At 42.4% G+C, this 25,487-nt stretch overlaps 1 protein-coding gene across 4 annotated transcripts in view; it reads left to right on the top strand.

Annotated features, from left to right (window-relative positions):
* Positions 1 to 25,487, top strand: part of NUP214 (nucleoporin 214) — a 44,638-nt gene that overhangs the window by 15,570 nt on the left and 3,581 nt on the right. The window contains exons 18-33 of one of the 4 annotated variants that reach the window (XM_068914253.1): positions 959 to 1,062; positions 1,606 to 1,788; positions 2,362 to 2,447; positions 2,534 to 2,617; positions 2,954 to 3,199; positions 4,018 to 4,179; positions 5,216 to 5,324; positions 8,403 to 8,478; positions 9,173 to 9,281; positions 10,567 to 10,669; positions 12,470 to 12,543; positions 14,350 to 16,119; positions 17,681 to 17,751; positions 18,098 to 18,254; positions 20,451 to 20,600; positions 23,345 to 23,516. In XM_068914253.1, coding sequence (XP_068770354.1) covers positions 959 to 1,062; positions 1,606 to 1,788; positions 2,362 to 2,447; positions 2,534 to 2,617; positions 2,954 to 3,199; positions 4,018 to 4,179; positions 5,216 to 5,324; positions 8,403 to 8,478; positions 9,173 to 9,281; positions 10,567 to 10,669; positions 12,470 to 12,543; positions 14,350 to 16,119; positions 17,681 to 17,751; positions 18,098 to 18,254; positions 20,451 to 20,600; positions 23,345 to 23,516 — 3,656 coding nt within the window. The remainder of the gene's footprint in view (positions 1 to 958; positions 1,063 to 1,605; positions 1,789 to 2,361; positions 2,448 to 2,533; positions 2,618 to 2,953; positions 3,200 to 4,017; positions 4,180 to 5,215; positions 5,325 to 8,402; positions 8,479 to 9,172; positions 9,282 to 10,566; positions 10,670 to 12,469; positions 12,544 to 14,349; positions 16,120 to 17,680; positions 17,752 to 18,097; positions 18,255 to 20,450; positions 20,601 to 23,344; positions 23,517 to 25,487) is intronic. The other 3 variants (XM_068914255.1, XM_068914254.1, XM_068914252.1) reach the window with 3 other exon arrangements.

Raw genomic sequence — 25,487 nt, 5'->3', positions numbered from 1 at the left:
CTCTGCAAATGATATTTGGTCCTTTATATGCTGGCACGTTCCCCTCAAGAAGTTTGACTAGCCAGCTGAAGACATAATTGCATGTCATCTTTGTTACAGTAGGAGTCAAGAGCATACACGTGGACTGTTGCTAGGGGTGAGCTGACATGAAGTAACTTCTTTATAGATGTGATCTCTCATGTTCCCCTGGAAGCTGTATGTTGGTTGTCCGTCTTACCCAGTAATTGTATGCCTGTCGAGAAGGATGACAGCTGCAAGACAGAACACTGGTTTTGTTTAGGGAGCTGGGCTTGTGGCCAGAGGTCTTTGGCTTGGTTGTGCTAGTTGTGCAACTGTGTGGTCGTGGATAAGTCACTTTGGTCTCTCTGTGCTGCTTTTTTTCCCCTCCTTCTCTCTTTTTTGTTCTTTCTTTTTTTCCTCTCCCCTCCTACCTGTAAAAATCAAGTTAATTCTTTGCCTTAGTGTGGGAGTTTTGAGTATTTGTGGGTGCTTTCATGAATCATAGTCTGTGAATGCTGTTAACCCAGAGCCATGTGAATAGCCTGCAAAGCTTTGATCACCTTTAATTGTTAGAAGCTTCAGCATTGTGAAGTAGGAGCAAATGACTTGCTTTCTGGAAATGAGGTTTGAAATAAGGTTTGTTTTGTACAGTACTTAGTGTTTGTACCACCCTTTCAGTAAAGACCTAGTAGTATTTTGCAAACATTAGGAGAAAGATTATTCCCAGTTTCCTGTGGAGATAAAATGGACAAGCCAGACCCTGTGCATAATCTACTAAGTAATAAGTAATTTTTCCTGTGTTGGGTTCTGTTATGCTGGGTAGAACTTTCCAGGCAGAAGTATAGGGGAGTGCTGCTTGACACTCACTGCTTGAATTGAATGAGCCCAAAGGGTCTTCAGCTTCTTTAGCTGAGAGAGATTTCTGAAGGGAATTACAAGCTGACTTTTTGCATGGTAGGAAATTCGACGCTTGCACCAGTATGTGAAGTTTGCTGTTCAGGATGTGAATGATGTTCTGGATTTAGAGTGGGATCGGCACCTGGAACAGAAGAGAAAGCAGAAGTAAGTAACTGAAATTGAAATGCAAACAACTGTAAGGAGCATGTTGGGGAATTGGGCATTAGTACCTAATCAACAAATACAAATCTTTCTTTTAACAGTTTGATTTTTTTTTTTCAAGAGATTTTTGAGTAAAGCTTGGTTGAGACATCTAGTTGGAGTTACAGGTTCAGGCTACTTAACTCTATACGTTTGTTATATGCTTGCTGCAGCTTCCTGCGTATTATAAATTGTACTTAGCAGAAACAAACTGTAAAAAATAAGTTTTGTACGGACAAAACACGTCTGATGACAGTAAATAATGATACCCTTCTAATGAATAAAACACCTTGTAGTAAACAAGCTAAATGAATAAACTTGCAGCATATCCAAAGGAGTAACGTGAAGCTGAGACAAACTGAACTGCCTTAGTGTTCAAACCAAACTGTGTTTGACCTCATTGAGTTAAGTAGCTTGAACTACTAAATCACTTTGTCTATATATGCCTGCTTGTGGTTAGACATACAGAATGGTCTTTATCCTTGTCTTTTGGTCTGATGTCTTAAGGCGCCTGATAGTTCCTGAGCGAGAGACTTTGTTTAACACTCTGGCTAATAACCGGGAAATAATCAATCAGCAGAGGAAGAGACTGAATCAGCTGGTGAACAGCCTGCAGCAACTCCGACTGTGTAATCAGACATCTCAGTGGAGCGTTCCCAGGGATACATCTTCTCTTAGCAGTGCTCAAAGGTATGTGAAATACATACAAGTTGCTGAGTAGTGTAGAGACTCCTTCTCCATTGCTCCCAGCGGCGTGTAGAGGTGCATCGTTCCAAAAAATGACATTTCGTTGATACGGGAGGACACACTGTCCTAAAAATGATACTGAATTGTGTCCAGATGATACAGAAGCTCACTAGTTATAGTCTGTAGCACGCTGTCTGATGCTTATTGGAGGTTTCCCCCCGAAAGCTATTATTTTTATAGTAGTGTAAACAAGATCATAGACCATCCAGGCTGAGGTGCTGCTGTCTTCTGTCTTTTTAAATTCAGGGGAAGAAGTGAATGGCTCTTAGACTTTCCAAAATAATTCAAGATACATGCATTTAAATAGCACGATGTCTAGAGGAAGAAGTTCTGTTCTAATGGGTTTTGTGGTGCAGGTGCCTGCTCGGACGGGTTATTTTATGAGCTGAACGCTCTTGCGGATGTGTCAATAATTGCTGTGATGACTTGTTGGAGTCATATTGGTCCCTTTTTGCTCTTGATTTGACTGGTCTCTTTCTGCTGCTCATGGTTTTTCACTACTCTGCCTTCTCCTAGTTTTGACAGTGACCTTGAAAGCCTGCGCAATGCGTTGATGAAAACTACCTTGGAATCACATGCCAAACCCCTGCCTAAAGTACCTGGTAACTTACTCTTTCTTATGAGGAAAAAAATATATTTTTTAACTTGCCCTTTGATTATAGGCTAGTGACTCTCTTCTGTTTTCCAGCTAAACTATCCTCTGTGAAACAGGCACAGTTGAGGAATTTTCTAGCCAAGAGGAAGACTCCACCCGTTAGATCTACGGCTCCAGGTAAACCTTTAGCTTCCTCAGGAGTCTGAAATGCTTTTCCGGGAAGTGACTTACCTGTTGTGGGAACAAGTCCTTAAGTTAGCTTTTGGCTTCTTCTCACTCCTCAAGCCCTCTTTTTTTATCTCCTGCTTCCCCATCTTCCCTCGATTGGAATTTCATTCAATTACCTTCGCACTGAAGGTTGCCTTTTCTGGCAGTTGAGAATCCTAGCAATATAGGATTAAAACAAGCCAATAAAAGAACATCCTAAAACAGGGTGTTTCTGTCCTGGCTGTTGGTTTAGATGGTTCCCTTGCTTTAACACACGCACACGTTGTCTCGTTTCTAATATTGCAGCAAACTTGTCCCGATCCGCCTTCTTGTCCACAAGATACTATGAAGATTTGGATGAAGTCAGTTCAACGTCTTCAGTTTCCCAGTCACTCGAGAATGAGGATCCACAGGCAGTGGACCAAGAAGAAGAGGCTGCTCCTGTCCAAGTCCCCCGTCATGCACCTGTGGTCCGTACTCCTTCTATCCAGCCTGGCTTGATGGCTCAGTCTCCATCCTTTGGGAAGCAGCATGTCTCCCTGGGTACTTTATGTGAGTAGTTTTTGCAGCATTTCTCCTATACTATGTGTGTTTTTTGTCAATGTCTTTAACCATTGTATCCACTCTTAGTGCTTCAAGTCCTGGAGAAATGAGATTGTAGGCTTACGATACCAAGTTTCCAGAAGCAGTTAGCAGAGCAGTCAGCAGCGTGGCATGAGCTTGAGCTAAGAGCACCAAAATACCCTGACTCATTGATGATGCTTTTCTGACTGCCTGGGGGGAGGGGAGAGTTGTACACGAGTGTGCTTTTTGTGGGTTTTATTTGTTTGTTTTAAGACCTTACTGATATAGGTAGCACTGTCTTCCTTTAGTGTCTTGCCTTAAGGATATGCTGTTATTTCTTAAAATAATGCCTGAGGACTAGTAATTTAAAGTGCTACTGCATTTGATTGATGTGGCTAAGGTTAGGACTTCTGAGCCCAGTGAGTAACAGTAAGAATTATGTTTGCGTATACTTGATTTTCCTGGTTAGAGAGAGGGGTTTTTTGGTTTTGTTTTTTTAATCTCTAAAGCCAAAGAACTGAACCTCCTAAATAAAATATAAGGTGTCGGCAGAAGTGACTATGACAGCAAACTGCAAAAATTCATTTAATACATTGAAGTGACAGGTATTGAGACTAATCTACTGAATTCACTGAGCTATACAGAAACCACTCATGCCAGATAAAGTGTTAACTGTTTAAAAGGGCTGAGGATCAGTTTTGTCAGAAGGAAACTGTGTGCTTAGAGGAACTGTAATTCAACAGAGCTTTCAAGTCTCCTTTGTTTGCAGAGATGCAGTGAACTGTTTCTTTGTTTTGTTTTTGTAGTGCCTACGTCTTCAAACAGAATCATACCACAAGGGGCAGACAGTACAATGCTTGCAACAAAGACTGTGAAGCACGGGGCCCCTGCTCCCACAGTCACTGTTCCAGCACCACAAGCGGCTGCTGCAGCAGCTCTGCGAAGGCAGATGGCTAATCAGTCCCCAGGTAAAGGGATGGGTAGTTGCCCAAGTGACCTCTGGGCATTCGAATGCATGTCTCACAGATATTTAGTGTCCTGAAGGAGAAGACCATCAAACTGAGCCTGACACAGGCAGGATCTGTATGAGCTGCACCTCTGAGCTATGCAGTGTTTTTGTCTCTTTCTTCCTCTCGGCTGCTAGTACAAAATGCCTGAGAATTTCCCACCCCAGAATTCTTTGTACTCTTCTCATCTGGGCAGCAGCAGAAAAATTGGTGACTCTTAAGAGATCCTGGCATGGCTCAGGAATCAATTGATCTGCATGTAAGAAGCTCTGGAGACTGCTGGAGCGCAGAGAAAGGATATCACTGGCCCTTACTAATAACTCTCCATTGTTAGCTATGCAATAAGGAGATGTGTACTGTAAAACAGTTTTAAGATTGAAAAGTTGAAAGGTAACTATCACGTTGAGCCTTGGATCTGGTTGTAAGGTTTTGAGTTAATAGGAGAAAAGTTTCCCAATGTAAGCTTTTGTTGTTTGATTTTTAGACATTCCCTGGTGGTTCCCCAGTACTGCAGTGTCAGTTAGTGCAGGAAAGAAACAAATTTTGGCTACTGACAGAAGAATTGGATTAGTCCACTTACTTTGTCCAAGGAGGTCACCTGAATTTTGGCAGAGGCTGGGGTGTGATTAGGCAGGTCATATTTGTTAACCTGAAATGTTATAATGCAGGTAAGGGGCATCTAGTATATAGACGTATATAGTATAAAGTATAATTAGGTTTGGTCAGCCAAGAAGGAAAAAAATACTAACTCTATATAATGCAGCCCGCTTCTCTGGGGTCCTTATTGAAGGCTAGGGAACCCAACGTTTTGGGCCAAATAGGCCATGCGCTTTCTAGAAACCCTTGTGGATTTCTGCTGGAGTTATACACAGCATATTGTTGAATGAAATGCTTTGTATGGAGAAGATATTTACGTCTGCATTTGGTGTCTCTTGTGTGTGGTTTTTTTTTTTTTTCCCGTCTCTCTCCTCTTCTCTCCTCTTCTCTCCTCTTAAAGCTGTAAGCACCTCCTTGACTGAATCGACTCTGAAGAACGTTCCTCAGGTGGTGAATGTGCGAGAACTCAAGACTGGTGCATTGACTCCAGCTGTCTCTGCAGTAATAGGGTGAGTGGGTGCTCCCCTTCTTTTTGGTAGCCTTCAGTCGCACTTGCAATAGAGCACATCTACCAGTAGGGAGCAGAAGTCCTTTTTTAGTCTGACTGCCTGAAGTGGACGCATTTAGGAGAGGGTCTTCGGGTTGGGGAACAAAAAGAAGAAATGCTTTGCTTCCACATTGCTCTAGGATTTGCTAATGGCTTGTCCTGAGCTAGCAATGAGACCAGTATTAACATTCTCCTCCATCACTCTGTGAAATATGTTTTAGTGCATCCTCTCTTGTTGGGGTCCAATGGCTTCATGGCTAAGGTGCAGTCAGGATCTGGAATCCTTCCAGTCCCTAACACATGTGCGCGTGTTCCATGTGTTTCTGTGAGGGAAATGCACTGCTCTGTCACCGAGCATGGCTTAAGCTGTCCAGGTGTTCTTTTTTCTTCTTCCTTGTCCATCGTTGAAAAAACCTTCTGTGGAGTTATGCTTCTCCTGTCTGTCCCTGGATTCAGTCTTTGGGAGAGGGAGAGCTCTCTTTGGACTCTTTTGGAAACTTGTCTCAGAAATTTCTTGATGTCAGAGTTTTGACTGAAGGGTTGGCTGTCAATAGGGATTGATCGCTTTGGAAAAACACAGAACTGCAAGGCTGTCTTCCTCGTGAGTAAATTTTGAATGTAGGCTTCTGGTATTTAACCTTAAATTTGTTAAGATTTCCTCTGACTTAGCTGTAACTCATGGCTTTCCTACACTCTGCCTCCTGCAGAGAACAGCCAGCTCAGCTCGTTCTAGAGATTGCTCTCTTATCACCAGGCTCTGTCACTAGCCACAGAACGAGTTCTTCTTCCTGTCATGGTAACGACCTTGAAACTGTCTTTTTTTGGTGTTCGTATGATCGCTTTAGCCCGAGATAATGCATGGCTGTTTCTGGGCTTGGGTGGGGGCAAGGGCAGTACTGAAAAATTGGAGCAGTGTCAGAGACCACTGCATTTCTGTCATGGTATAAAGGCATTAAAAGCAAGATAAATTTGCCACGTGCATCTGATAAGTCCACGTGGAATTGCAGATGCTTTATTCAGATAACTGTGGGCTAGACATGCAGCTCTTGAAACAATTTCTGTTGTCACATTATTTCTGGTTGTCACACACATGTACACTCTTCAGTGTTGAAGAGGAAAGTGGAATTCCTTTGATACTGCTTATCAGAAAGGGAGCAGAGTCTTACAGTGTGAAACTCAGCTGCTGACCTCAAAGTTAAACCAAGGATTCTGTATTTTAGTTGGGAGACCATTTGGGAGGTTATTACTCTTACATTTTCTCCTAGAAGTGATAAATTTGTGAGGGGATCGGGATTATGTTAGGTATAGTTTGCAAATTGTTGCGCTCAGAAATTTTACTTAAACAAGATTAAGTGTTAAGATAAGGAATTCTCCACCTTATTTAAGTTGGTTATGTATAAAATCCGTTTAGAGAGATTTCCCATTGTTTCTCATCATAACTGTGAAGAACTAGGTAAAGAGTACTGGCTGTACGTGGACAGTACATGAGCAAGTGATGCATGTCTGAGACTGGTGTTCATCTGAGATGTAGCTAAAGACCTGCCTTACTTTCGAGTAGTTTTAGAATGGCAGTGTTGAGTGGTCTCTAATTTGTAGAACACCATCTAGCTTTATATCTTGGAGGCTTTTATAGTCTTGTTTTATAACTGACCTCATAAAAATGTGCTAACTAAAAATGCTACCCAAATGAACCTGTGCCTGCAGCCAGATTCAGCACTAAAACAAAGACCATTCACCCAGCAAAATTAATTCATCAGTTCTTGCAGCTTCAGACATCCTGTCTCTTTTGCCACCATGGTGCACGCTTTGGATTGTTAAGCAGTAATGATTTTTCAGTTGTTTTCAGTTGTTCAGTGGCACGTGGTTGGGCATACTGGTGGTCCCAATGTGAGTAATGTTAAGCCGTTTAAGGCACAAAACCCTATCCAAAATCCACTGGCTATGCAAAATTATTCTTGCATGCACATGTCCCCTTTTTCTGGGATACAGTAGGAAATTTCTGTCAGCTGTCCCCTAGCTGACCAGTAGTAAGTGCGGTTTGGGAGTTCTCATGGTTTATCAGAAACAGAACTTTTGATGCCCAGATTCAGATATTGCCTGGGATTTGCAGCCTCAGCTCTTTACGTAGTATAGATTGCTTCTCTGCATTAGAGAGCAGTACACCTCTGTCCAAATGGGAACAGCCTACCAGGTTATGAGAAAGCCAGTCTTTGCCACAAACAGAACGTAATCGGTGTTGAATTTGTTACACTTCTGAAGGCTTCTGGCATTGCCCATTTAAGCTGGTGAATCTGGTGGGCCACTGACTTGAGGAGATACTCCAGGCGGATGGCAGTTCCCAAGTTATGGTGATTGGTTTGCTAATGGCACGCTGGGTGCAGGGTGCTTCCCCCCAGAAGTAGCTGCCCTTCTGCAGTAATTGTGGGCTGAGATGTATGATTTATTTCATGGTAGAAATTCCCAAACCTATATTGTAAAAATATAGGTTAATCTTATCACAGTTCTTGTCATGAAGTTATTAATATTTATATTATACTTCAAAGGTATGAAGCAGACTTCCTTCTCCCTCTTCCTCCCTCCCCAGCTTTGTCTCCTTGCTCAGCACTTCTGAGAGTTGCATGCATTTATCTGGGCTCTGGAATATAAAGGAAGCTTCTTACACTTGTTATACACTAGGCATGAAATTGTAATCCCCTTACCTGCTGATTTTTCATTCAGTTCCCTGTAAAATAGAAAGGGTTGCCTCTCTTCAGAGACATAAGAGTGTGTGAAGAAGACTGGATCATTTAGGTCTAGAGCTTTAAACACATTTGGAGACTTCCTTTGCTAAATGAGGCTGATTCATTTAAGCAGTTTATTCCCTAATCAGATTTGTTCATTTGGAGTTGTGCAGGAAATCTTTAATAGGAGTGGTTGTTTTCTGCAGGCTGTGTGCTGGTGGGTTTTTTTGTTTGTTTGTTTGTTTGTTTTTTAGAGATGAGGAAATCTACTTTTAGATTAGCCATTCATGTAATGTTTTAATTTTTTTTTTTTCCCTAAGATCATCTGTACCTCACTCTGCAGCCCAGGCAGTCCACCAGGTTCTGGCAACTGTTGCTACAAATCAAGCTAAACAGGTATCTTGATAGAGAAAACTCTCCCTGTGGAGTACTGTACCCAGGCAGATTCAGTATAGTTTGGGGGCTTCCTTGTTGTTGAGCAAGTCATCTAACAATCTCTTTTCACAGCTTGTCCTATGTTCCTCGGCAAATCGTTTATTTATCTGTGGCCTTGACAGGCTGGTGCCAGACAAATCTTTGTTATGTCTTGCCTTTTTTTTCCCCTTTTGAAGACTCTTGCAGCTTTCTAATGGCCACAGCCTTGCAGCAGTAGGGGTTGCAACCAACAAGAAAAGCAAACAGTTAGCTAGATGTTCTTAAAGGTCACTTTATAAAAAAAAAAAAAAAAAAAGTCGGGGGGAGCACTGTGCAACCAGCGGAGAGAGTACTTTCCACATCCTGTATTTTGCTGAGAACTTTTGTTGGTGGACAAGCTGCTGGAAGGTTGATGTCCACTCTTCAAAAACCACTCGGTGTATGGTCCTTATGCCCTGAAGGCATAAAGTGAATGAAGCTTACTGGCCTCTGTAAGACACTTGTTGAAAAAGCTGTGAGTAGATTCTGTATCTAAGTTTGGAGACGTATGGGCCCAAGATGGAAGGGCAAGTATTTTGACCATGTTCCTTTAGCTTGTTCTTAAGTTATTACATGACTCTCTTAATATTAGACTATCCTAAAGGCCTTTGTTAATGGACGCGTTGTTTTGTTTTAGATGCCTCTAACAAGCTCACTTAAGGCACAGACTCCACCTTCCTCTGCATCAGCACCTTGTGCTGTGGCTTCTACAACTGGTCCAACATCATCTGGCAACAAAATCTCAGGTCAGTAGTCTTTGGAGATGGAAATAAGGGCTGGGTGTCTTCTGCCACCTGTCAAGGTGCACAGTCCACAGGATGAAGACATTGAGGAAGTGAGATCTGCCTCTGGGAGGCTGCTGTGCCAGTCGTGCGGGAGAGAATTTGAAAAGCCTCAGTACAGGAGAGCAAGAGTGGTGGTGTTGTGAGCTTTGTGTTTTGTCTGTGTGCTTGCATGTAGGATTTGGTGATACAACCACTCTCCTTGAGCAGACCCAGAACGTGTGACCCTTAACAATAACTGTTCAAAGCATCTACCAAAGGCTGCTGTGATTTGACATCAAGTCAAGTGGCAGCTATCTTTGCTGTTTTGTTTTTTGAACGCGGCACTTCTGTGGAAAGTAACAGTAGCGATTTTTCCATATATTGGTATCTGACTCGAGTATTTCTGTACTACAGGCTGCAGCACTAAAGCAGTGTCTGAACTAGCTTCAAAAGAGCTAAGTCAGGTACCGTCTCTGCTAAGCTCTGGACTGTATAACCAACTTTAGAGCCAGTTCATGTACTTCTATGCTGCGCTGTGGTCTGTCACACTGAGTTTAAAAGTTTATATGAGAAGAAATGTTCATTTTACAGCACTCAGTGCAAACAGGGGGAAAGGGAACTGTTAGGGAGTGAAGGAATTGATTGTAACGTGTAATGAGCATGGTTTTATAAAACTCTTGCGTAAATGTCTGAAACCTATCTCTCTGTTCTGCCTTTAATCTATGGATGTAGGTTTCCTTTTAGCCAGGGACGAGAAGCAGTAAAAATAGCCAGGAATCATATATGACATAACAGCCACTTCTTAAACTTTGGTTTATTGAAAATGTCAGCTTTTGAATTTGATAGCGCTTCGTTTTTATTTGAAATATGTTTTGTTATGTTGATGGTTTCATGAGAGATTTTTGCCAAGGATTTCTTGTATTGTTTTATTGTCAAGATGGTGACCCCTCTCTTTGCTCTAATCAGATATGTAATAGCCTTAAATCTCTGAAATAATTCACAGGTTCTCTGAAGTTTTAACAGCAGCAGGAATGTTGCTGTGCGCAGATATCAGACTCTGTGTAAGTGGTAAAAACAAGCCAAAATTTCCTAAGGAAGTGACTCTTGCACTTTGAAAGTTTTTGTTTGTCTTAGGCTTTGTTTCCAATTGGTAAAACTGTATACTGCATATAGGTATGCAAACTATTCCTTCCTCTTTTGAAAGTTGGATGACGTACTACTGTAGTTTTTTCTTTTTGGTGATCCTTGTTGTGCTTGTAACTTACAGGACAAGGGACAGTAAAAACAGTTGCAGCTGTGACTTCTACAGTGACATCAGTACCGGCAACGACTGCACAGATTAGCAAGGCATTCTCATTTTCTTCTGTTGGGTCTGTATGAACTTTAGATTTTTCTGTAGTTGCTGTCAAGTACAGTTGTATCTGTTGTTCCAGCAGGTGTTGTCTACAAGCTACATTATATGGTAAAATGGGAGTTGCAATAGTAAGAGTATTAAGGGGTGGGTGGGTGGGTGGGTGGGTGTATGTGTGTGTTTTTTGCAGCAGAGTTCTTGGAAGTCCTTCTGGTTGGTAGAAGCCTACCTGAGTGAAATCTTAAGATCTGTGAGAATTAGACACAATCTTGTGTTGCTCTTTGAACCCTTTCAGTCTGTGACAAATCAAGAAAAGTGAGCAAGTAACTCTACACTCGCTTTTTTTTCACACTTATCTACAGTGAGCTGTTGAACAAACACTGTATGTCGTAGTGTTTCTCAGCCTTGGACGCTGGGTAGTTTGCCAAGTGATGATTTGAGAGCAATATGACAGTGATTAAAGTGCCAGCTCATGGGCTGATGGACTGGATTCATTGACTGGCTTTGGGTGTGAGTCACCTGCCAGTTCAGAGAGGTGCAGAAGGACGTTTATGTTTTGTGTTGAAGGTTGGGATTAAGAAGAAGGACAAAGCAGTAGACTGTAGCTAGTCTTATACCCTCTCCTTTATTTAGTGAAGAAAGAGCAGCATCAGGAAAATCTTTCCTAGCAGCTTAGGCAGGGCCCTCTACAGCAGCAAGAGAAGAAGCTGAACTCTGGAAGAGGGAAGGGAGGGAACCTGAATGTGGTCACATATACACTTCTGAGGATGTATTCCAATGAGAATGTTGTTGGTTTTTCTAAGCGGGGCCTCCATACACAGGTTTCAAATGCTAGTAAGAGGTTGAGAGACACAAGTTCTGGAATTCCCAGTTAGGAACTGAAATCTATGCTGATGGCCAGACTTGCCAGTGTATGCGTATGGTGTGCTTGTTGGTGTGAGTTTTGATTTGGGGGGAAGGAGGATTGTTTGTTTAGGTGTGGGATTTTTGTTCTGTTTTTAAGACAACAGAACAATGTGGCTTGAAAAGTAATCCGCTCGTGAAGGTGACTACAAAGTTCTAATGCTATCTAATGACTTCTGTCACATAACAAAGCATGCAGTGTGGCGTGGGTTATGAACATATAGTTACTCTGAAACCTCTTTTATGGGATGTATTTTGGGGATGAAAAGTGAAAATGTCTTTGAGCATATCTTATTGGGGGGAGAGGGGAAGGAGGGAGGACTCCTTGGAAATAATTGCATGAAATTCTGCATGTCTAGGTATCTAAGGCTTATAATTTTCTCTTTATAAGCCAAGTCAATATTAAATATTTCAGAACATGTGCATACTTCCAAATGGCTGTTTTCACTCCATCTTCACCATTTTTCTGCTAGCTTGTCAAGTGGGTGTTATCGATAACACCTTGCTGCACTGTTCCAAGTGCTAAAGAGGTGCTCTTGAGAGAGAAACTCAGACATAATAAAGTAAACAAATCCTGCCTTTGCTCCAGGATTAGTGCCTCAGTCGGTAAACCATATGCTACATACGGTGCTGTTGTCAGTGATGCGGTCTTACACAGCCTGGCTTGTAGAGCAGCAGGCTGTCTTTGAGAAACAGAGGACAAGGCAACGAGAAAGCAAAAAGCGTCAGAGAATAAAGATCTCCAGAGGACCCAAATCCTCATTGTGAAAGACTGCAGTATTTTTGCAAGACCATATTTTTACTGTAAAATAGTCATGTAAACTTTTGATTTCTGCCTTGCCATGAGTTATGTGGTTGGAAGTTACAACACTTTCAGCTAAATGTCATTCTTTCCCTTTTTCCCCTTTCCTCCTAGGTCTGGATTTAATTTTGGTGTTGTCACATCAGCTACTGCATCACCGACACCACCCAGCCTCACTTCCTCACAAGGTTAGTTTGGAGAAGTGTACAGAAAACATCTCTTCTCTGGGAGAATGCTTACTCTTAATTCACATGACTCTTAGTTTATGTTGCAGTTCTATTGTTAAAATTGCAGTAGCTGCAGTAACATTGTATACGTGTGCTGGATTATGCCATGTATACGAGAATCTAGGCCGCCTGCCTTTCACTTAAAAGTAGGCTTAGGAAACGGGTAATGTCTGGAGTCGTTTCCTCTGCTATCTTTAATCTCTAGATTTTAAAGTTGCCAAGGTGGCCTGCCACAGAGGGCTGTTATTAAGCGGAGTGAGCATTTAATAATGGGAGGGGAAGGTGTGGGATGGCTTTGTGTTGCTTATAAAATTGATTTAAAAATAGATAAGCTACCTTTTCTGCTCCATTTCATAGGTAGATCATATTCATCCCTATCTGGAAAGAAGGGCCCACTACTCTACTTACTAGTATTCTTGAATTACTGCCTTGAATTCACTGCCTTTATTTCAGCCTTGAAAAAGAACTTGTATGCTTGAAAGCTTTTTCTTTCTCTCCATTTCAATGTTATCGGTTGCTCTAATAAAAGATAACCTCTTCCTACAAATCTTGCCTTGCTTATATCCTTAGACCATCACAGCCACAGTAATGCTATTGAGAATCTGTTGGTCTTGAGCAGAAGGATCTAACTTGATTTGAAAGTTAATGATAACAGCTACTGCAAGAGTTGAGGTAAACAGCACTGATTAAAGAGGAATAGGAGAAAGAGGAAGCATGAGACTTGTAAAGCACAGCGTTGTATATGGGCAATTACCTCACGCTGCTTTGTGCAACGGTAGGAGTACCTTTGCCTTTGTTAGTTGGTGATGGAAGAAGAGAAAGAACCTCAGTGTCTCAGGAAGAAACAAATGATGCTTTATTTAGTGTCAACTGCTAATACACTTGTTTGTTAATAATTATGTTAATCATATTAATAATCATATTATCTGTGATGCTAAGAACCTCTTGTTCTATGTTACTCGACCCTTATGCAGACTTCCTGTGCCTTGTCTAGAGATGCCTAAATCAACCCATAGTCAGAACACCAATGCATATCTTCAAGTCAGAATTTATATTCGGCGGTGCACAGGAATGAAATAACAATATATCAAATAGCTCTTGTTCAATCTCCCTAAAAACTTCAGCTGTTTTACATTCTTTGGACAGCAGCATGTCTAATAAGTGGAGCTGCTGTGGTAATTACATTGATTGAGAGCTTTTCTCTAATCTTTCAAAGCTGAAAAAAGGCTGCACAGAAACAATAGCCAGTGCTCTATAAATAGCTGAATTTGTAAAGCGAGATTTACTTCTGCAGAAAACTGTTCAAGTGCCAGAAAGCAGTTTTATGACCAAACTCAGTTCTGAGCTTTAAACAGACAATTCTGTAGTGAATGTTAAGGCAGAGTAGGTAAGAAGGGATGAAAACAGCGTTAACAACAAATGGTCTGTAGTAACCAGGTCTTTTCTATTGCTACCAAACTGTTGAACAGGGATAGGAGCCAAAGGCTGAAATTCTGTGCGTTCAAGGCAAAGAATGGTAAGGTGGAGGCCACGAAGTAAGAGTTTTTCGTCACTGTAGCCCTGTCCGTAAAGGCTTCCGATGTAGTCTCCTGAATGCACAGGGAAGTGGCAATTATTTGATGGACAGGAAGTTGTATAGTTGTTGAGGCAAGAGCACTCTCTGTCTACCTATAAAGTGCTAAAGCATGCTATGATTGTAAAAAAAAGATAAATGAGCTTTGCATACTTTAATTCAACTTGTAATTTCTGTCTCTCTCTCAATGACAGCCCCAGCTAAGGAGTCCTCCCAGCCTGATGCATTTTCTCTCGGTGGAGGCTCTAAATTTGGAGCAGTCCCTGAGAGCTCCTTTGCTTTTGGGTCCCTCAAGCCAGCAAGTGCTTCAGGAGCCTTGGCAGCAAATAGTTCTTCAGCAGATGGCACCCAGTCAAACAAGCCTGCTGCAACAACTTCTGCTCCTTCTGCAGCCTCTGGCAAGTTGGATAGCACTCCATCTAAGCCAGCAGATCACTTGTTTCAGAGCACTCTAGGTGGGGAAACTCTTGGGAGCTTCTCAGGACTACGGGTTGGTCAAGCAGATGATAATACCAAGACTAGCACTAAAGGACCTTCCACCAGCGTTGCAGGGGCACAGTCAACTAAAACAACTACAATACCTTCTGGGTTTACCTTTGGCACCCCCCTGCCATTAGGAAAGCCTGGAGAAGCTACTTCAACATCAGTCACGACTGCTGGCGCAGCATCCGTGTCCATCAGCACTACTGCCACAGGCAGTCTCTTTGGTAACGTCCAGATAACCAGCACAGGGTCTTCTGGGGTATTTAATCTTGGAGGATCTAGTAGCAACAAACCTACCTTTTCATTTGGTATTCAGCAAGCAAACAGTATGAGTGCATCCACCTGTGCCCCTTCTCCTCTTGCTGCTTCAACATCGATGTCATTTGGAAGTTTCTTGAGTTCAGCCCAAACTGCTGCCCCTGCTGCAACTTCTAGTAAGGGTGCAGGGGATGTCAAGTTACCATCTGCATCAGAAAAGCCACCTGAAAATGAAGTTGTAGCAGCTGGGTCTTCACCTCCTTTGTCTCAGTCGCAGCCGCCCCATCCACAGATACAGCTTTCAGAGTCTGTTAAAGAGTCTGCTCTACCCCAGGCCACAGCTGTGGACACCACTGCTGTGGGCTCTAGCGCTGCATCAGTAGCACCTCCCCCTGATGCAGTTGCTACTGCTGCCTCCACCAGTGATTTGAAGGCATCAGCACCTCCTGCTATCTCTACATCTGCCCCACCAGATCAGAGTATCTCAGCAACGACCTCTACAACAAACATTGCCTCTCCTGCAGAAGCAACAAGCACACTGGCCGTTACCTCTGATGTTAGTACATCTGTCCAAGCTCCAGCTGTTGGTGCCTCTGTGTTTGTCCCCACTTCTGCAAGTTCCTCAGTGTTCCCTCAGCCTCCAAATTCCAGCTCTTCTGGCTCAGCATTTAGTCAGCCTACTGGCGATACAGCTGCCACTCCTTCCACGCCACCTGTTTTTGGACAACTGCCAGCAGGTACCACATCCTCCTCTCCGTTTGGGCAACTCACCACCAGTACGTTGTCCACCGCCACCACTACCACACAGGCTGCCGGCTCAGGTTTTGGGACTTCTGCTTTTGGCACCACCACTACTGGGGGCTTTGGTCAGCCAGCTTTTGGACAAGCGCCGACCTTTGGGCAACCAGCAAGCAGTTCTTCAAGTGGTTTCACCTTTAGTCAAGCCGGATTCGGGACAATGCCTGCCTTCGGCCAGCCAGCAGCTTCCACCGCAGCATCAAGCAGCGGTAGTGTTTTTGGAGCACCGGCTAGCACCAACAGCGCCAGCACCTTCTCCTTCGGACAGCCATCCGCCAGCACTGGGGGTGGGTTGTTTGGACAAAGCAGCACTCCAGTGTTTGGGCAGAACACCGCCTTTGGGCAAGGGGGATCCATCTTCGGTAACGCTGCCGCAGTTACTACTACTACATCGTCTGCTGGGTTCAGCTTCTGTCAAGCTTCATGTAAGAGCGAACTGGAGGGAGATGCTATATGCCAGCAGTGCTGTCTGGTTGAAGCAGGGAGAACAGTATATCACAGGGGAAAGTAGGACATATTTTATGCCTCTTTTCCTCTCTGGCAGCTGATGTATTTTTGCTATTACTGAGGATAGGAGATGCAACGTGTGTGAGGGGAAGCTAATGTTGGAGACCTAGAGGACTGGAGATGCAGTGTGTGTATGTGAGAGGAAGCTAATGTTGGAGGCCTAGGAGGCTTTTGTTCTGCTTTGACGCTCTTGAAAAGGCTACATCCAGAGGCCTCTTGAATTTTGCCTTCATTTTATACTCCTATGTCTACCTTGATGTAGTTTTGAATTATGTATTGTGCTGCCTGTTGCACGGTGTGTGTGTTGGACACAGTATAGTGTAAAAGATCTCAGAAAGTTGTGTGTTTGTTTTAAATTGTTATACTGAAGTAGCTAGGCTGTTTTGAGGCCATTATTAAGGAAATGATACAGGTGCAGTACCTTCTTCAGCGGGCTGCATTGTGTACATCCAACAGTGGATGTATAGTCAGTCATACTGTTCTGATCATGACCTGAGATGGCCAAAAATCTGTTAAGCCCTTAAAGGATTGGGTTAGCAAGGAACTAACCTGTTAAATCCATTCTTGCATTTGGAAACACCTTGCCATTAAATATAGTGGTAACGTTATCATTGGCTACCTGTCTGCACAGTTAAATTGAGCGTTTGCACAGGCCAGACATTCTCTGCCAGTCTCTTTTTGTTCTCCATGTTGCTACTAGATATTGTTGTTTTCTTCCAAAGCCTTGTCTGAACGATCTGTAGAGACCTCCCAGGGAAAAGTGAAAAATATGGAGTAATAATAGAGAACATGTATTTCCAAGGAAGGCAAACTAATTAGGCTCTTTTAATTAAAAATAATGGCACTGTAGGCGAACTGCTTGCTCGTTTTAACTACAGCAACAGAGACTAGTTAAATCGGGAGAGGTGAACTCTGCTAAAGAAAGGTGTTCCTAATTATGGAAACTGCAAGTTTTATTACAAAATGCACATTTAAGTGAACTGGGACATGGAATGGGGAGTTCTTTTTTTAATCAAAACATTTCATTATCTGTAACGGGAATCTTTAGGTAACAAAGCTCAGATCCTCTCTACACAGGGGAAATCAAAATGCTACAGTACTTGTTCATGACTTGCAGCGTTATTATAGCAAAGTTAACAGAAATTCAGTTCTTTTATATTGTTAGCAACAGTCCCATATGTGTAAGAGCCTTTTATTTTCTGTTTGTTTTTTAAATTGGCTGGAGAGGAAAGGAGAATGACTTTCAGATGCACTTTCAATGGAATTTACTATTTGGGTGTTGGCACGTACTTTAATTCTGGTCAACCTGGATACATTTGGTACCGTCGTTTGTACCCCCCCCTTGGTTTGGTGGAGGGGATTGTTTTGTTTCAGGAGAGACCTGCCCTTTCCCTGTTCCTGGGCTAGCGTCATCCCCCTGAATTGTCTTATATCCTAGTAGTAGTTCTGGCGATTTATTTCCCTTTCTTCTCTTGGCAGGTTTTGGTTCGAGCAACACAGGTTCTGTGTTTGGGCAAGCAGCTAATACTGGAGCCACTGTCTTTGGCCAGGTAAGTGTGTATCATATTTGCAGGAACAAGAGACTGTTACGTACAGTTGTCTTTTTCAGGGTACCCTACCTGTTTCTAAGAAACAAGATTCCATTTGGCATGGTTAGTAAAAACTGTCCCACTCTGCGTTGATGGTGTTTGCCGATGTAGGAGGCATCGGCATAGGGTCTGCATAAAGGTTGTCCTAGCCGTATGGAGAGAGAAACAGCTCACCGTAGATAAAATGAGGTGAAGGATGCAGTAAGTCACCTGCCTTTGTTCCACGGTAAATGGCAAGTGGAGTATTTGTCTTTCCTCATGCAGGGCTTCTCTAAATCACCGTTTTGTCCTCCTTTTTGTGTACTAGCAGCCATCATCTTCCAGTGGAGGCTTGTTTGGAGCTGGAAGTGGTGGAAGAGGTGGAGGTTTCTTCAGCGGTTTGGGAGGAAAGCCAAGTCAGGATGCAGCCAATAAGAATCCTTTCAGTTCCTCCAGTGGAGGATTTGGATCTGCAGCTTCCCAGAGTAAGTGAAGGCAGCAAGAACACAAATGGTGCTGTGATCCCATCTGCTTTTGTGCTGTTTTTCATCTTTGAGTAAATTCTGTGTTAACATGAAAGGCTTGTGGGAGTAACAGAAACGGATGGTGTGCGTGATGTGTGTTTCTACACTTCTTCCCTTCAGGTTTTTTGGAAAATGAGCAAGGAAATAGCTGAGACAAACAAGCAGATGCAAGAAGTGTGCAGAGTATTTATGTTCTGTAGGAATTTTTGTGGCCAAATGCATCTTTAGAATTCAATGCTCCACTCTAAATTCTTATAATTGAATTCTAGCTTCCAACTTGGTTGAAAATTAGAAATTATTATTTAATTATTTCTCGTTGTAAACATCACTAAGAATTCCATGCGAAAGTGCAACCAAGTTAACAGATGTGTGGTAGATAACTGTTTCCGCCTTAAAATGTCTCTCTCTTATGCAGTGCCTACAGGATGCTTTACCAAAATTTGATATGATACGTTGGTAAGCTCTCAGTCATTTTTCATGTCTAGGAGGAGATGCGAATTTTTTTTCGGTCGCATGGATGTAGTAAAGAAAAATGCATTCAGTGGTTGATTTGGGGATGTAGTCCGTTTCGCTACGGAAGCAAAACTGTAGAGTTCCTTTGGCTGATCAGTTTTCATGCAGATTTGGTAGGTGAGGTGGATCACTCATAGATAAACTCCTAAAGCTTTCATGAAAGGTGGGTAGATGAGAGAAATTGTGTTAAGAGGGGAACTCGGCACTTGTCCCTTCTTTTGCTCCAACTGTGCACTAAAATACATCAGTCAGCACATGTGTTTTAGCTAAATCAATCTGCATGTGAAGTGCCAAACCAACACTCCCACACATTGCTGCTTTCCCAGCCAACCAGCCTAACAAAGGAGACTATGAGAAAGAGTTAAGAATGCAAAATAAGGCTATTTCCAGGTTCCTTTGCATGAGAGGCTTTAAGGGGCTATTAGAAACTGCTTCTAGAAGCTATAAAGGATTAATTGTTCAGGCAAGAATCAATCACTGCTATTAGTTTAAAGACTCCCCCCTCCCCAGATTAAAAACACATTAGTCCTGACCTAAAATACATATATGCTACTGTCTGTTGTAGCAATCAGTTTGAAATATTGGCAGGCTCTCATAGCCTTTCACGTGTAGCTGTTGCAAATCTGGGCTTGTTACGTGTGTTTGTGTGTCATAAAAGCTATTCATAATGCTTTTCTTAGCTGTGGCTTTTATTTAATGAGACTGCTGAGTTTTGCTATTTCGTCTCTTGTGAATTAGGTTTGGAAGCAAGTAGGAAAGGAGAAGGAATTGAGTCTAGCAGGCAGAGAGCACAGAGGAGGGGAAGGCAGTGACTAAGATGTGAAAGTAGGGGATCAAAGGAAAGTTGCAGAATTAGCTGCACACGGCTAAAAGTAGCACTTAAAATCTTGGGAGAGCACATCTGTTTCTTTTATTACCTCTTTAATGCTCCACTGGCATTAATGACTGAGGCCGGTTCTCTATCCTTTGCTAGTTTATTCCTCCTTTATTGTTAGTATTGGGTTTTGTGATGAAATGAACGATTTACTAGAGAAAAGCTTTGGTTATTCCAGGTCCTGCCACTAGGTGCTGAAAATCTCTGTAGCCTTGTGAAAGATGAAAACTTGAGTCATTTCTCAGACTGGAAAAGTTTAGTTCCTATGTTAAGGTCCTGTAAATCTTACTGTAGAAAAGTCATATTAAGAAATCCTGGCCATTGCCAGAATAGCTGAGAATCTTTAATTGTGCACAAAGTCTGGATGGATATTTGTGTTGTCAAGAGTGACTGATTCTGGCTGCTGTGATGTCTTGTTTGAAGAATCAGCTTTCAGTTACTGCCATGCAGGCTCTAACTGAACAAATCATCCTTCACAGACTTGCTGGAGATCTTACTATTAAAACCCTGCTGCTATTAATTAAGATTGCAATGATAAAGTCCTATCAGTGATCCATCAGATCCAGAATGGTTTGGTGGAGCTACAAAGCCCTACTGGAATAGGGGGTACTTGGCTTCTCTCTGAGTGTTTTTTGGGGGTGTGGCATTCATGCCGCACTCTAGGGCGGGGGGCAGTAAAAGGGATTTCCCTTCCTTCTGACCCAGTTAATGAGGTGTAACATAGAATGTTGTCTGTTTATGAGTTTCACAAGTGTTCTTCATCTCTGCAGATTCTTCTAGCTTATTTGGAAACAGCGGGGCCAAGACCTTTGGATTTGGCAGCTCGTCTTTTGGAGAGCAGAAGCCCACAGGCACTTTCAGCTCTGGTGGTGGAAGCGTGGCATCTCAAGGCTTTGGGTTCTCCAGTCCAAGCAAAGCAGGTACTTTGTTAACCAACCCACTATAAACATTATATTTATGTGAGATATTTAGCAGAGCGTTCTGCCACTTAGATGTTTACAGCCTAGACTCAGTACGTGTACAGGGATTGTCTCTGAACAATAAGTCAGTGTGCGTTATGGGTATCTCTTTTTTAGAAATAACTAATGGCTCATTTCAGAAATTCCTATTGTAGTTTTAGAGCAGAGAGCTGTGTGAAGTAGTGCTGGTCTTATGTAGCATGCAGTGAGGACTACGGAGTATAGAATGTAATAGATGTTCTCCTTGGAATACTGTCTTCTAAACCTCCTTCTGGGTTTTGTAACCCTTTTTGTCCCTATTTCATCATGGGAGTGAATGCACAAATATCTACAGTGGGAAAGCTTTTCCATAAAATTCAGATCCGGCTTGTTCAGATCCTTCTTTGAAATCAGTCTCACCTGTCATCATCACTTCACTTGTGATGGAGTTGTTGCTATTTCTGTTGATCGAGTTAATTGAATCAAATATTGGAAATCTTACAAAGCCTCTTCTTTTTACTGTCATCTGCCCAAAGAAAGAACAAGAGCAGTGCTGACTGTGATATGAGAACTGAATGGCAAAGTGTACGTTTTGTTATGACCAGGCAAAAATGGAGGTTTGAAGGCTCAGAGAGAGGAAAGTTTTTTTTTTTCTCCTCTAGCCTCAGACCATTCTTACAGAGAATACCAATGAAGATGGATATTCTTCTGCTTTGGGTGTGTCTGCTGAAGCCCCATCTGTGGGGGAGGCTTGGCCATCCTTGAAGTTGAGTTGAGAACAGCGGTGCTCAAGAGCTCCCTTCAGAGCAGCAGTGCTTTAAGACAAAGCGGTCTCTGCTTTGGCAGGAGCTGTGTTGTGATGTTAGTGAAGTGGCTGAGAGCATCATGGTGATGCTACCAGATCCAGCAGTCATTAGTAGGATTTCTCTCACCTGTTGTGTTCTGCATAGTAGTGGACTGAGTTTTCTGTCTCGGGCATGCCTCCCATCTGTTATTTTTGCTAGCAAAGGAGAAGGGCGTTCCTGAAGGAAGTTCTTTTTTCATTCTTCCAGTGACCTTTTCTTGCTTTTGATTACTTCAGTTTCAAAAATTCATCTTTAGGTGGGATTTTTGAGAGGTGCCTGCAAAAGGCATTTCTGCAGAAGGCATGTCCACTCGCACAGAACCCCTCAGATCCTTTCCTCTTCTGCTTGTATTTGCTAAGTGTTGAAAGGAATGATGTGTCTTCCTCTCCCAACTGCAGTGGAAGGGCTTGACTTAATTTGATGCTACTTTTACCTCGTTTCACCGCTGCATATTTTGCTTTCCACTCTCTATTATTTGTTAACGTGCATCGCAAAAGAGAGCGTGTCCATAGCAAAGCTTCAGCCCCCATGATAATTAATCTTCCTAGAGATAATGGTAATGGGATACTTGATCTATGTTTAAATAATTCAGGCTCAGCACTTATTTTTTCCAGGCCTTTTGTGTTTGCAGCCAAACAGTATCCATTACCTTAACATGGACTGGAATTTCACCTAGGTTATTAAAATGTGTGGTGGTATCCCTGTTCTCAGCACCAGTCAAACAAAAGAGCAGCGTCCTTCACATTCCACAGTGTCAATTAAAAGCAGGCTAATGATGTCAATAGAATGAACCTAGAAGAAAATCATCTGGGTAGAAGTCGGTTCAGAGCAGCAGCAGAAGGTAGCTAAGCCCTGAACAGAAACTGTGAAGAGTCAATTCTCAGTTCCACCACAGAAATCCTGTGGTTCCATGGATCTGTCATTTAATCCTTGCATCTTCCTCTCATTTTCCACCACTTAAACTGGTGGTGGAAACGCAGAAAATACCCTACCTCCTAAATACGTTGTATCACTGGAGCACCTCTAAAACAAGCTTACTGTGTACCACCTGATTTTAGGAGATGGGGAGAGACTCTCACACTGCATATGGAAGTTCCTCCAATGTGAACACTTGTATGCATCACAGCCTGTCCATTCTGTCCTCAGGCACATTTTTCTAAGGCTTTAGACTGGACCTGAACGCAGGGTAAAGCACTGCCATCAGAACAGAGTAACAAACGTTCGTGAAGGCAGCCTTTACAGGAAATTTTTCATCTTGCGTTTTTGCATGCAGTTCCTGTAGGTAGCGACTTGTCTAACTGGTGATGAGTAGAGTTTTAGCTTAAAATTGAGTATATAAGCTAAGCTTTTTTGATAAAGAGTGCTAGTTTCGTAATGAAGGGTGCATATGCCTCTTTTAAATAATAAAAACAGCCTATTACCTGCTATTTTGTGCACTTTTACAGTAAATTGATTATTGTGCATGCTTGCTACCTCGCAATTAAGGTATTCCTTTTCATGTAAAACAAGTAGAAATTCTGTCACACTATGGAAGCATGAACGATATGTTACCATCCTATAGTATAGCTCTGTGAATTGAATTGATTTTGTGCTTGAATATTCAAGTGACCTAGAACGTGATTTTCTTTTGGATAGTCTCTTAATAGAATTGCAGCTTTTTGCGTGAGTTCGCGCGCTTTTCTTAACCGTGCCTTCTGTAACAAAATGTCTTGCAGTTTGGAAGCTTTGTGGTGATTAGTTTTATAAATGATGCTGTGTCCATATAACAAGATCAATAGCCCTGCTGTAGACATTGTCTACTTGGAAATCTAACTCTTCTCTTTGTTTTCCCAATATTGTTTACTTGATGATCTTGTCCCTTTTTGCCTCTGTTTTGCTCAGGTGGCTTCGGTGCTGCTCCAGTGTTTGGCAGCCCTCCCACTTTTGGGGGATCCCCTGGGTTCGGAGGGGTGCCAGCATTCGGTTCAGCCCCAACCTTTTCAAGCCCTCTGGGCTCTACGGGAGGCAAAGTGTTCGGCGAGGGTACAGCAGCAGCCAGCGCTGGAGGATTTGGGTAAGCCAACCAGGACCTAGGCTTCGGGAAAGCAATAGTCTTGCATGATGAAAACTCATAAGCTCAGTTACCCCTCCATTAGAGTAAAAAATGTATTTTGTAGTTGATTGCAAAGCTGTAAATGTCTCTGTTTTTCTTTATTAAAAAAAAAAAAAGGCACCCGAAAGGAAAATGGCATAAAACAAAAACCTTAACCACAAAGGAAATGATGTGTGTGATCATTTTAATTGTGTGATTCATTTTAACGTAGAAACGATTATCTTGAATCATTAGCTTTAGAGATGGAGGGGAAGTGTGAGCCATCCTGCATGTGTCTAAATGAATGCAGGAGCATTTTCTATGTGCACACTTAGCATCTATTCTAGTTTAGGTCTACAAACCACGCCAGGCAAAGAAAATAATGAATGCCCTTATTTGTGACTCTGTCTAGCTGCTTTAGCCCGAATCCTGCAGGTAGGATTGAGATACTAATGAGAAGTCAGTATGTTCTCTTGCATTCAAGGGGTAGGGGGTCCAGGGGGTCCAGCCTGTGGTCCAGAGTGACTTGTGTTTATCCTACATTGATTGTGTTTTACCTGTTTCTTTACCCCTTAAGCCTGTGCTTGACACCAGAGTAGCTAGCACTTTATTCCTTGTTTTGCTCAGCAAATACAGCATTTCAAACTTTGCAAAGCAGCTTCTGCAATAGGTAGCAAACATACCTCCTCGACATTGCACTATCTCGCACGCACGCGCTCTCCCACAGACACACTCTCCCTCCCTCCCTTCCTCCCTCCAGTGAAAAAAGGAAACTGGGTATCTTCCAGTCTTAGTGTTGACGTATTTTGCAAGTGTTTGTCCTCTGTTTCAGGAAGAACTGCCTTTATGTAAGGCACTTCAGAACATCCCAAAGTATAACTTGTTAATTGCCCCAGGAGGTTAGGCAGATGTCCTCCTGCCAGGGCACCCTTGAGCTATGGGAGGTTTCAGCTACATTCTTTAGCAATGCCCTGAACTCTGCTGCAGCAAATTGGAGAGACTATTTGGAAAGGGTAAAAATAGAGGCAGCTTGATTAAATTGCTGCAAAGAAGGATGTGCTTGTAGAGATGACTTAGCTTCAACTCAATTTATATTTTGTTCAGCTCCAACTTTCAGCCATTGTGCTGCAGGATTTTGAAATGAAACTAGATGCACTCAGTGACAATGTTTGAAGCTTAAAGATAAATGGGGTTCAGAAAGAGCAGCCCAGTGATACAAACAGAGCTCTTGCATAAGGAGTCTGCGGATTCAAGAAGGAGAGAATTCAGTGGCTTAGTTTGTGGGAAGTTTTGAGACTTTCTTCTGCGTTAGAAAGGTGACAAACTCCTCCAGTGGAATATTTTCAGAGTTGCCTGAGGAATTTTATTTTAAAAATTCTAAAAGGATATGAAAATTCCCTAGGCAGCTTTACTTTAATGTCTTGGGCAGTAGTTTTAACCCTGAAATATAATTTAGTACCTGTGCAGGACTTCTGAACTTCCTGACCTGTCTGTCTTTTAGATTAAAGTGAGAGTTTAAAAAAGGGGGGAGGGGGGCAGGAGTCCAAGTGAAATGCTTGCCCATACAGTGTGCAGTGTTAGCTCCGAGTTCCCTACTTGTGTGTTTGGAACACACTGCTAACTTAAATACATGTAATTCACTGCTGCTTCAGTTCTGAAAAATCTGCATCACTTGATAAAGGACTTTGATATCAAAAATAGAAACCATTACACTTCTTCAAAGTCCGAAAGACTGTTTGTTAGTAAATAAGCTTTCACTCTCACAAACTGGGATCAAATGCCTCTTGAATTCTCTCTTGTGTAGGAACTTTGCAAAGGATCTGAAAATCAGGGCAAGATAGTTTTGATAAAATTGTTGACAGGCCATGACTGTATCTCACCTCTCTTACACCTTTTAAAATAAAATCTATCTATAGATTAAGATGTTTCTCTACTCATACTATGCTTAGCCTT

The sequence above is a fragment of the Struthio camelus genome, chromosome 20 (genome assembly GCF_040807025.1).
Source record: "Struthio camelus isolate bStrCam1 chromosome 20, bStrCam1.hap1, whole genome shotgun sequence".
Lineage (NCBI taxonomy): Eukaryota > Metazoa > Chordata > Aves > Struthioniformes > Struthionidae > Struthio > Struthio camelus.
The sequence above is the reverse complement of the archived record's forward strand: the minus strand, read 5'-3'. Positions and strand labels throughout refer to the sequence as shown.